This window comes from Felis catus, chromosome D1, assembly GCF_018350175.1.
Source record: "Felis catus isolate Fca126 chromosome D1, F.catus_Fca126_mat1.0, whole genome shotgun sequence".
NCBI lineage: Eukaryota > Metazoa > Chordata > Mammalia > Carnivora > Felidae > Felis > Felis catus.
Genome location: NC_058377.1, coordinates 67,312,216 through 67,324,314, shown reverse-complemented (window position 1 = coordinate 67,324,314; position 12,099 = coordinate 67,312,216). Strand labels below are relative to the sequence as shown.

The 12,099-nt window shown below is 41.5% G+C and overlaps 1 protein-coding gene and 1 non-coding gene across 2 annotated transcripts; both read left to right on the top strand.

The window, feature by feature from the left end:
- Positions 1-250: 250 nt before the first annotated feature.
- Positions 251-11,595, top strand: EIF4G2 (eukaryotic translation initiation factor 4 gamma 2; the record flags this gene model as incomplete). The annotated part of the gene is made up of 22 exons (XM_011286761.2): positions 251-394; positions 1,801-1,865; positions 2,193-2,258; positions 2,908-3,048; positions 3,585-3,687; positions 4,442-4,573; positions 4,662-4,728; positions 4,816-4,967; positions 5,223-5,333; positions 5,511-5,594; positions 5,685-5,783; positions 6,042-6,183; positions 6,286-6,446; positions 6,798-6,911; positions 7,471-7,596; positions 7,748-7,852; positions 7,941-8,156; positions 8,245-8,503; positions 8,817-9,021; positions 9,149-9,360; positions 9,455-9,576; positions 10,769-11,595. Coding segments are annotated over 22 exons (2,892 nt in total), but the record flags the coding sequence as incomplete, so codon positions are not given.
- LOC111556866 lies at positions 6,964-7,102 on the top strand. The gene has a single exon (XR_002736582.1). It is a non-coding gene; the product is annotated as a small nucleolar RNA SNORD97 (small nucleolar RNA).
- Positions 11,596-12,099: the final 504 nt, after the last annotated feature.

The window sequence follows — 12,099 nt, the reverse complement described above, 5'->3', positions numbered from 1 at the left end:
CGGGGCTGCGCCACAACCGAGCTTGGCCCTGTGACTCCTCCCCACCGCTCTACGCGGATTGGTGGTAGAGTGCAACCAGACTGCTGATTGGGTGACGAAGGAGCCATTCGGGGCGGCTCTGGTGGGTTCGGCTGCTCCAGAGTGATAAGTTCGGCTTCAGACACGCCTCAGCGCCAGCAGCGAGTCGGAGCTCTATGGAGGTGGCGGCGAGTACCGGGTGGTGGCTGCGGCAGCGACTCCTCTGAGCTGAGAGTTTCAAGTCGTTCCCGACTCCTTCCTCCCCCTTCCCTCCCCCTTTTTTGTTTTCCGTTCCCCTTCCCCCTCCCTTCCCTGTCCCCGACGACCGGATCCTGAGGAGGCAGCTGCGGCGGCAGCTGCTGAGTTCTCGGTGAAGGTGAGTGGAGCCGCCGCCGCCGAGTAGAGCGCTCTAAAATGGCCGCCGTCCCCTGGCCGCTTCTTCTCGAGCGGTACAAAATGGCGGCCGCAGGCGGAGCCGGGCGGGGCGGCCCTTGTTAGCGTGTTTTCCGCGCTCCGGGCACCTAGAAATTCTTCTCCTTTGTTCTCCTTTCCCGTTGCTGATGGAGTAGAAGGAAACCGGGAGCCGTGGCGTCCCCCGGCCGTCATCGTGGCTGTCGGTGGCCGGGGTCAGGGCGGGCCGAGGCGCTGGTGTGCTCGGAGGGAGAGAGCGTGGCGGGGCCACGCGCGCCCCGGCGGGGAGCGACGTGCAGGCCGGCGGGGAGGGCCCGGCCGTTGGCGCGGGACCAGCCGAGGCGTAGGAGTCCCGGAGTCCGTCCTCCCGGCGGGGAGGCGGTATGTGAGGCTCCGGTGCCGGCGGGGAGCGGGCCCCGCCTGGGACCGGCGAGGGTAGAGGAAACTAGGATTTGCGTCTTTTTGTCAGCAGGGAAGGGAACGGAGAAGCGGCTGTCAGTCCCTCGGGGATTTATGCGGAGGGAGGGGGCCCGCTCGGAGGCGGCGGGTGGGAAGGAGGCCGCCTTCCTGCCTGGAGAACAAAGAGCCGGGCGCTGGGCCGGCGGGGGCGGCCTCCGCTCCTCCCCGCCGAGGCTTGCCCCCAGCGGCTTCGAGGGGAGGCTGTCGGAAGCACTTCCCTAACTCCAGCCTGGGTGGGAGGAATCCACTGCTCTTTTGTTCCCAGGAAGGGAAAAAATGGGGCGGAGGTTCCTGCTGCCATGTTGTTGCCGGTGTCTTCCGCCTGCTGAGTGCCAGCCACCGTACACCCATGTCCCTCTCGCATCTTCCTGGATGCCCTGTGTGCGGAGGGGTTAAAAGAACGGACAGTGAAGGAAAACTGCTAAACAGCCTTTAGTCAGGTCTTATTCGGCCCGCTGGGCTCGTCGTCGAGGCAGTGCAAACTTAGGATATTTTCCACATAATGTGCCCGTGCGATAAGTTAGGTTTTCTGTTCTTGATGTCGGTGCTCAGCTTTCAAGAAAGTAGAATGTGGCTTTTTCAAAGATTCGTTGTTCACAGTTGAAATGCTGTCTCTTGTATTTCTGTGAAGGTTCTTTGCATCTTTGAACATAAGGGAATTTCCAGGTGGCTAAGCAAAATAATCGTCCACTTGTGTTTGAGTACGTTCTATTTTAGTCTTAGGAGATCTGCAATGCAGTCAAAGTTCAGTTAACTGCAGTGCCAGGATCTGAAATAAATTCTAATTGAAGGAAACTTTATAGATTTGTGTGTTAGCAGTGTCTAATTTTGGTACTCTTTCTCATTCTAGGTTTTTCATTTCTCCCATCCTCTTCCCTCCCCACCCCATCCATTAATATTATTCTTTTGAAGATTCTTCGTTGTCAAGCCGCCAAAGTGGAGAGTGCGATCGCAGAAGGGGGTGCTTCTCGTTTCAGGTATGTGGAGATTTATTTTTGGCAGTTGTTACCAAGAGACCAATCGCAAAATCAAAAGAATCCCCACGCTAAGTAATTCTGACTTAATATGCTGCAAGTTCAATGTATAATGTGCCACGTACATTTTTTTTAAGTTCTTCACTTCTCATTATCTTTTTGTTTGTCCTCTGAAGAGTAGTTGTCAGTGATTTGACTTTCCTTTAGGCCCAGTTTCCTCTTCGTCTGTAGTGTAATTTCTGAAATACAGAATACTTACAGAGACCCTTTAGCCCTTTTAAGTGAGACAGGTGGCATATGGATTTTTAAAGAAGTTTTTCTTTTAAATAGTGCTTCTTCGGGCGGAGGAGGAAGTAGGGGTGCACCTCAGCACTATCCCAAGACTGCTGGCAACAGGTATAGTAAGTGTGTAGAAGCCATGAGTTGCCATAGAACAGATTTAGTTTAATAGTATTTCACACATATAACGATGTAGTTATAGATATCGAGAATCTTAATCATACTGGGCATGGTTTCTGCTACATGTCTTAGAATATCAGCTCTTAATTATCCTTTTTGCTACATTACCTGAATTAGGGCTCTCGAACTGCTCTTTATCCTTAGCTCTTTGGATTGTTTTCATTAATGTTCAGAAATCAACAATTACTATTATCAGCAGTTACTTGTACTAATTAGTGGTAGAGCTGTATGCATGCAAGGAACATGGTCACACAACATTAGAAAATGTTGGTTCTCAAGGTGTGACTCCTAGAACCACCAGGATTGGCATCACCTGGGAGTTTATTAAAAATGCAAATTATCTAGTCCTACCCCAGACCCACTAAAACAGAAACTGCGGGTGGGCCCAGCAATCTCTTTTAATGAGCCCTTCAGGTGATTCTGAATTTGAGAAGCATTGATTGCGAGTTGCTTAGTTGTAAGGGAAACTGAAAACATGTAAACTGCTTACTCTATTTAGAAAGATATCCGAGTGGGATGACATTTGATAAGTGACTGTGCTAGGTTTTAAATCATCTTAATTAGGAATCTTATAAATTTTTACTAGCGAGTTCCTGGGGAAAACCCCAGGGCAAAACGCTCAGAAATGGATTCCTGCACGAAGCACTAGACGAGATGACAACTCCGCAGCAAACAACTCCGCAAATGAAAAAGAACGACATGATGCAATCTTCAGGAAAGTAAGAGGGTAAGTTTATAGATCTGCTTTGTTCTTTCACTAAAACGAGGGAAAAAGAATGGGTTGGCTGGGTTTGTCTCGTGTGTAGGCTGTATTACTTAGAAGGCAATGTTCACGTCCAAAGTGTGTATTTTAACGAATGCCAGTGTTGGCAGTTTTATCTTAAACTGAAGAGCAGCATGTTGGCTATTTTGAGGCTTAAGGGTTGCTTGTGGTCATTGAGTTAAAATACATAAGCCTTTTTGTCCTGTTATTTCCCATGCCTGATGTGTAACCCACTGAAGAAGCATGGAACACACTGGTCTTAGTTCCTGGATTTTAGCCTTAATAAGATTCTTGCTCTGACTTTTGAGGTAGTGAGATTTGTCAAACAGCTGGGGACCCCGAAGCAGGTACAGATATTACCTGAATAACAGCTTTATTTTAACATACCTTTGGTTATACGGGTAAGATGGGTCTTGAAGAAAAAATTAATCTCAAAGTTGTTTTTCAACTCTAATTTTTTGTGTGTTGCCTGACACTTAGTATGATTCCTTTCTCCCCAGCATACTAAATAAGCTTACTCCTGAAAAGTTTGACAAGCTATGCCTTGAGCTCCTCAATGTGGGTGTAGAGTCTAAACTCATCCTTAAAGGGGTCATACTGCTGGTAAGTTAAAAATTGGCTTAGCTGAAAGGGAGAGTAAAATAGTTAACACACCCAAGTTTTCTGTACATTACATTGTTGCTTAAAACTTGGAGGCGTGAGCTACGTGTTTATTGAATTGTGATGGTGATTTTAAAAATAACCAACTTTTAATGGCATCAGATTTAAGAGGTGGGTTTTTACTTTTCATGTTGAAGTATAGTGTGACATACAATTTCATACTAGTTTCACATACACAACAGATTTGCTAATTTCATACATTACACAGTGCTTACCCCAAGTGTGGTTGTCCTTTGTCCTAAAAGGTGAATTTGTAAATTGTTCATACAATGCTTGGAGAGTTAAATGGGCTAAGCACAGGCTATTCACATTTTTTGTGTTTTTCTTTCTGTGGAAAACTTATTTTGGTCTTGGAAATGAATTGTATGATAGTTGATAATAAGATTTCAGTGTCTGTTTATAGTTTCAGTATCCAAGATATTTTTAACTCTTGGAGGGGGTGGGGGGGCTTTACTTGTAAGAGATCTGTATAGTTGGACTTTTTTGGTACCGTGTTGCAGCTAGTGTTTAAGTGCTTGTATTTGTCAGGCTGTGTGCTAATAATCATTTTATATGCATAAGGTAAATGAGGCAGAGTTTGTCAGTAAAGTTAGGAGGTTTAAGATCCTTAAGGCTTATAAGGAAGTATTAAGTTAAAGGAAGGGTACTTTCAGAAGGTTATCCTATTTAAAAAAAAGAAAAATGCCATTTTCTATAGATTGTGGACAAAGCCCTAGAAGAGCCAAAGTATAGCTCACTGTATGCTCAGCTATGTCTGCGATTGGCAGAAGATGCACCAAACTTTGATGGCCCAGCAGCAGAGGGTCAACCAGGACAGAAGCAAAGCACAGTAAGTGGTAGTGTTTGCTTGCTTATTTCAAAGTTGATTTGAAAGATTTCATTTAACAAAACCTGCCAAATGTCTTTGTTTCCAATAGACATTCAGACGCCTCCTAATTTCCAAATTACAAGATGAATTTGAAAACCGAACCAGAAATGTTGATGGTGAGAGTTTATGTTTGATACCTAAGTACTACTGGGGATATTGAATTTCATTCTGAATGTTGACTTTTTTCTGTTGTGTATTTTCAGTCTATGATAAGCGTGAAAATCCCCTCCTCCCCGAGGAGGAGGAACAGAGAGCCATTGCTAAGATCAAGATGTTGGGGAACATCAAATTCATTGGAGAACTTGGAAAGCTTGATCTTATTCATGAATCTATCCTTCATAAGTGCATCAAAACAGTAAGTATGTGCATGTAGGCTTAGATTTATCACTGGTTACATGATTATTTGTGGGAGAGGGGTCAATTATAATTACTTTGTACTATCTGAGAATGTTGGTCGGTTAGTTTAATATTTCAGAATGGTCAGCAAAACTGCTAGTTAAATGTTATAAATGGTGACTTGAAGTATGCAGTGTGTTTTGTAAAATACAGGTAGAAAAGTGTTACAATTTAAATAAGATTTTGTCAACACATTGGCATTTCTTTTTGGTAGCTTTTGGAAAAGAAGAAGAGAGTCCAACTCAAAGATATGGGAGAGGATTTGGAGTGCCTCTGTCAGATAATGAGGACAGTGGGACCTAGATTAGACCATGAACGAGCCAAGGTATGTTATTAAGTAGCTTGTGTTAATTTTCTTCAAATCAAAGGACTTGTTTTTGTGATACAGGGGATTATCATATTAGCCCATCAACTTTGATTATAACGTGAGAAGTCTTAAAAGCCTTAAATAGTACACTTTTGTCATAACATGTTTTAGTGAAGTATTTTTCTCTTCTATTAGTCCTTAATGGATCAGTACTTTGCCCGAATGTGCTCCTTGATGCTAAGTAAGGAATTGCCAGCGAGGATTCGTTTCCTGCTGCAGGTAAAACTGGTTTAACTGTGTTGATAAGCTGATTTCTTCTCTTTGGACATACTAGAATTAAAACTTACCGGAACTATTTTTAAATTAAAGGATACCGTAGAGTTGCGAGAACACCATTGGGTTCCTCGCAAGGCTTTTCTTGACAATGGACCAAAGACGATCAATCAAATCCGTCAAGATGCAGTAAAAGTAAGATACTGGTGTTTTTTTAATCCAGTTGGTTTTAAGTTTATTGAACCACAAGGATCCTATTAACACTTGAGACTCCGCTTACTGGTGGAGCTTATTAATGTTTTTAGTTTCTTGTTTACCATTTGGGGAAGAAATTATATACAGAAATTGCATAATTAGCACTCCAGTAGCCTGAAAGGGTTTTTTCCCCCCCAAATGAGAATTATTTATGTAAAATAGTGTCTAGAATCAGGTGTTTATTCGCTATTTCTAAAGGATCTAGGAGTCTTTATTCCTGCTCCTATGGCTCAAGGGATGAGAAGTGACTTCTTTCTGGAGGGACCGTTCATGCCACCCAGGATGAAAATGGATAGGGACCCACTTGGAGGACTTGCTGATATGTTTGGACAAATGCCAGGTGATTTTGAACAAAACCGTGGTTTTGTTAAAATAAAAAATCAGCTTTAAATGTTTTAACAGTAGCAGAGTTGTAAAGAGTTGTTCCTGTATGTATTTTAAGGTAGCGGAATTGGTACTGGTCCAGGAGTTATCCAGGATAGATTTTCACCCACCATGGGGCGTCATCGTTCTAATCAACTCTTCAATGGCCATGGGGGACACATCATGCCTCCCACACAATCGCAGTTTGGAGAGATGGGAGGCAAGTTTATGAAAAGCCAGGTAAGGAAACGTAAGAATGCTTAGGCAACAAATATTAAATCCTCCAATACATGTGATTTATTTTTTGCTTTTTTAAAAGTGATATTTTAGGGTAATGTTTGTTTTTCTAAACCAAAGCATCTGTGTGACCAGTTACTTAAAACTGGGTGAGATGCTTATCCTTAAAATTAGTAAAATCACAGCGTTTTTATTTGATAGGACTAGATTTTTATTCTTCCCTTGTTGCATCTTTACTTTCTCTGGGCAAATTCAGTTTAGCTTTCCTTATGGCTTGGCTCATCCCTTTGGTACTTGATTACCATAATTTGTGGACCCCTTTTTATCTAGACTTTTTCTCCCTTTCTAAAATAGGGTCTAAGCCAGCTCTACCATAACCAGAGTCAGGGACTCTTATCCCAGCTGCAAGGACAGTCGAAGGATATGCCACCTCGGTTTTCTAAGAAAGGACAGCTTAATGCAGATGAGGTACATTTGCCTATGTTACTTCTATGCCATAGTTTGTCAATTCAGAAATCTATTGCCCGATGATTATAAATAAGACGCGTTATTAAGAGGACTTAATGCTGGAGTTCTTTAATTCTTTCTTTTCTATGCTTCTTTTTCTTTCTTTGGATATCCAGCGTCCTATGAGCGAAGATTATGAGATATGAGGGCAAGTCTCTTAAAATCTTCAATTAAAGCAAAGAAAATGGTTGTCAGGATTTTAATTGTGTTTTTCTGTATATAGAATGACTTAACTATAAGAATAAAACAAGACATTTTCTAGTTAATATTTTAGTGATGCTTATTCCAGGAGAATCCTAGTACAAATACAAGATTTTTGTAACTGTATATTATTTTCATGTGGATCAGATCTTTAGTTTTCTTGCCAGAAGTTATGTTAACATGGAGCTTATTTTTCAGCGGTCCATTCTCTAACTTCCGCCCTAGATTCTAGGATGTCTGTATATACTGAATTAATCTTAGGATGTTGGATCTAATGTTTACCAACTGCATGTTAACTTTGTTTTGTTTTCAATTCTAGATTAGCCTGAGGCCTGCTCAGTCGTTCTTAATGAATAAAAATCAAGTGCCAAAGCTTCAACCCCAGATAACTATGATTCCTCCTAGTGCACAACCACCACGCACTCAAACACCACCTCTGGGACAGGTATGGACTGTAGTAGGATAGTATTTTCTATGGTTATGGTATTTTATGAAGATGTCTGAAGATTTTTTTTAGGGTCTTTCCTATAACTTCACACACTTTTAAAAAAATTAAATCATACTTGTCATGTTGCTGTGTTTTTGTTTGTTTTTAGACACCTCAGCTTGGTCTCAAAACTAATCCTCCACTTATCCAGGAAAAGCCTGCCAAGACTAGTAAAAAGCCACCACCATCAAAGGAAGAACTACTTAAACTAACTGTAAGTTTCAAATAATCCCATAGTCTGATTCATGGAGTCTATTTGAGATAGGAAAACACTAAAGAGATTTGGATTGTGTTCTTTTCAGGAAACTGTTGTGACTGAATATCTGAATAGTGGGAACGCGAATGAAGCGGTCAGTGGTGTGAGAGAGATGAGGGCTCCTAAACACTTTCTTCCTGAGATGTTAAGCAAAGTAATTATCCTGTCACTAGATAGAAGTGATGAAGATAAAGAAAAAGCAAGTTCTTTGATCAGTTTGCTCAAACAGGAAGGGATAGCCACCAGTGACAACTTCATGCAGGTGAGAACACTGCTCTGATTCTGGGGGAACTTTTTTGCATTCACGCTTGAGAACTGCTAAGTTGATTGTGTTGTGTATTCCTTCTAAGGCTTTCCTGAACGTATTGGACCAGTGCCCCAAACTGGAGGTTGACATCCCCTTGGTGAAATCATATTTAGCACAGTTTGCAGCTCGTGCCATCATTTCAGAGCTGGTGAGCATTTCAGAACTAGCTCAACCACTGGAAAGTGGCACCCATTTTCCTCTCTTCTTACTTTGTCTTCAGCAATTAGCTAAATTACAAGATCGAGAATGGTTAACAGAACTTTTTCAACAAAGCAAGGTCAATATGCAGAAAATGCTCCCAGGTAAGAGAATTTTGGGGATTTTTTTTTCTTAATACAAAATCTGAAGAGTCTTTAGTATCTTGAGTGGATCTATACAAATCAGACTGGATTATCTTGTCCAGATAATGATAAGCATTACCATAGGTTAGATTTCACCTTATGAAAAGTGATAATGATTTAACTGCTCTTATTTGATCCAGATACTAAGTGTTTGCTTTGCTGGGTTACTATAAATCTTGTACATTTGGGAAATCATTTGTAAAGCCATTTTCTAGACAGGCCCACTGGCTACAATGAACTACCTGCTGATGTGTAGATGGTTTTGTCTCTTCAGAAATTGATCAGAATAAGGACCGCATGTTGGAGATTTTGGAAGGAAAGGGACTGAGTTTCTTATTCCCACTCCTCAAATTGGAGAAGGAATTGTTGAAGCAAATAAAGTTGGATCCATCCCCTCAAACCATATATAAATGGATTAAAGATAACATCTCCCCCAAACTTCATGTAGATAAAGGATTTGTGAACATCTTAATGACTAGGTAAGGTAAAGTCCAGGGTTACATTAACACTTACTTACTAGAAAATATAAGGCAAGGGACTAAGGATGGTCTTTCTTGGGCTAGAAAATTTTGCTTTGGGGTTCTGACAAGATCTCTTTCTGTGCAGCTTCTTACAGTATATTTCTAGTGAAGTAAACCCACCCAGTGATGAGACAGATTCTTCCTCTGCTCCTTCCAAAGAACAGTTAGAGCAGGAAAAACAACTGCTGCTTTCTTTCAAGCCAGTAATGCAGAAATTCCTTCATGATCACGTTGATCTGCAAGTCAGTGCCCTGTATGCTCTGCAGGTGCACTGCTACAACAGCAACTTCCCCAAAGGTGAGTGGCCGAGGACAGTAGCCGGACGGTGGCGAGCGTGGGGCAGTTTTTTCCACATCACACTAGATCACGGGGTTTGTGTGTTATCTTTTAGGCATGTTGCTCCGCTTTTTTGTTCACTTTTATGACATGGAAATTATTGAAGAAGAAGCTTTTTTGGCTTGGAAAGAAGATATAACCCAAGAATTTCCTGGGAAAGGCAAGGCTTTGTTCCAGGTAAATCTTTTGTTGGAGGCATTTAGTCTGCTTTTTTCAGTTTACTTAGTATTTAGTGAAGTACAGGAGGCAAAATAGTTGTAGTTTTATCTGTATGTATCTTTCTGCATGTTTACAAGCTTTGGTAAAAATAGTACAGTGAGGGAAAGCTGTGAAGTGGTGTAAGGCTTCTATCCTAGTGATTACATATGTAAGATGTTGGCGGCTAACATTTTTTAAAAAAATTTTTTTTTCAACGTTTATTTATTTCTGGGACAGAGACAGAGCATGAACGGGGGAGGGGCAGAGAGAGAGGGAGACACAGAATCGGAAACAGGCTCCAGGCTCTGAGCCATCAGCCCAGAGCCTGACGCGGGGCTCGAACTCACGGACCGCGAGATCGTGACCTGGCTGAAGTCGGACGCTTAACCGACTGCGCCACCCAGGCGCCCCAACATTTTTTAGAAGTAAAGCTACTCCCAAAGGTTGAATGGTTGAGTGATTGCACAAGATTGGATTTAAGCTTTTTAAAAAAATGTTAGTAAAGAAGAGATTGCTTCTCATTTCTCACATCTTCATTTTCTGTGAGTGGAATTCTAGTTCTAGGGGAAGACCTTTATATCTCTGGGGATTCTAAAATCACAGTATATTAATCACCTACAGAGTAGTTGAAAAACCAGTTTCAGAGAATCAGATTTAGCGGGTCTGTGGTACACAACACAGTCCAGGCGATTCTCATGCTGATTTCATAGGGGATCAGGCTTTGAGAAGCACTGGTCTCTACAGTATTTTCTTCCTAAGGTTCACAGGTGAGCTTTGTGAGCTAATCATTCTCCCTGCCCTTGGGGAATCTGCTAGCAATTCTGGGATAGGGCTGGAAATCTTTTTAGGGATCTTTCTCTCGTCTCTCTCCCCAGTATTGCTAACATAATTCAGGTTTGGGAGGAGCCCCTGTCCCATACTAAAATGAGCCTACGATGTGATTGGAAGTAGTGTCAAGAAGTCAACAGCTTCCCAAATACAAAGAATAAATTCTCTTTAATAGCCAAGTAATATTTACAGTATGTTCTGAGGCTTTTGTTATTATAAAGGGTGTACCACCTAAAACTTAGGATCAAGCTAGCAAACCCACTAAAGGAGCGAAGTCAAAACTATGGATTTGAGTTTCTCTTTCAGAAGTATGGCTTAATTCTGTTAACTTACCAATTTACAGGTGAATCAGTGGCTAACCTGGCTAGAAACTGCTGAAGAAGAAGAATCTGAGGAAGAAGCTGACTAAAGAACCAGCCAAAGCCTTAAATTGTGCAAAACATACTGTTGCTATGACGTAACTGCATTTGACCTAACCACTGCGAAAATTCATTCCGCTGTAATGTTTTCACAATATTTAAAGCAGAAGCACGTCAGTTAGGATTTCCTTCTGCATAAGGTTTTTTTGTAGTGTAATGTCTTAATCATAGTCTACCATCAAATATTTTAGGAGTATCTTTAATGTTTAGATAGTATATTAGCAGCATGCAATAATTACATCATAAGTTCTCAAGCAGAGGCAGTCTATTGCAAGGACCTTCTTTGCTGCCAGTTATCATAGGCTGTTTTAAGTTAGAAAACTGAATAGCAACACTGAATACTGTAGAAATGCACTTTGCTCAGTAATACTTGAGTTGTTGCAATATTTGATTATCCATTTGGTTGTTACAGAAAAATTCTTAACTGTAATTGATGGTTGTTGCCGTAATAGTATATTGCCTGTATTTCTACCTCTAGTAATGGGCTTTATGTGCTAGATTTTAATATCCTTGAGCCTGGGCAAGTGCACAAGTCTTTTTAAAAGAAACATGGTTTACTTGCACAAAACTGATCAGTTTTGAGAGATCATTAATGCCCTTGAAGTGGTTTTGTGGGTGTGAAACAAATGGTGAGAATTTGAATTGGTCCCTCTTATTATAGTATTGAAATTAAGTCTACTTAATTTATCAAGTCATGTTCATGCCCTGATTTTATATACTTGTATCTATCAATAAACATTGTGATACTTGATAGAGTTGTGTGTGACTTAAGTAGCAACTACAGGCAGGTTTAGGAATTACGGTTTAGGAGCACCTGGGTGGCTCAGTGAATTAAGCGTCCACCTCTCGATTCACGATGATCTCATGGGTCGTGATATGGAGGCCCACGTCCAGCTCTGTGCGGACAGCGCGGAGCTTGCTTGGGATTCTCTCTCTGACCCTCCCCTGCTCCTGTACACACACTGTTGCTCTCTCAAACCTTAAAAAAAAAAAAAAATGACAGATGAGAGAAAATTCAAGGGGAAGTCTCACAAATTTAGAGAACCCTTACTAATGCATAGCAACAAACTTGGTGACATTTCTTTGTCCTGTGAAATACATGGTAACTTGAGAAGCTAACCATACATGGATGGCTGGACAGCACAAAAATAACGACCGTGGTGTAGTAGCAGTGGTGTATCTTAATACCATTCCATAGTGTAGTGGGTTTTAAGTCAAGATAGTACTTTGGTCTGCACAGCCCTACATCTGATCT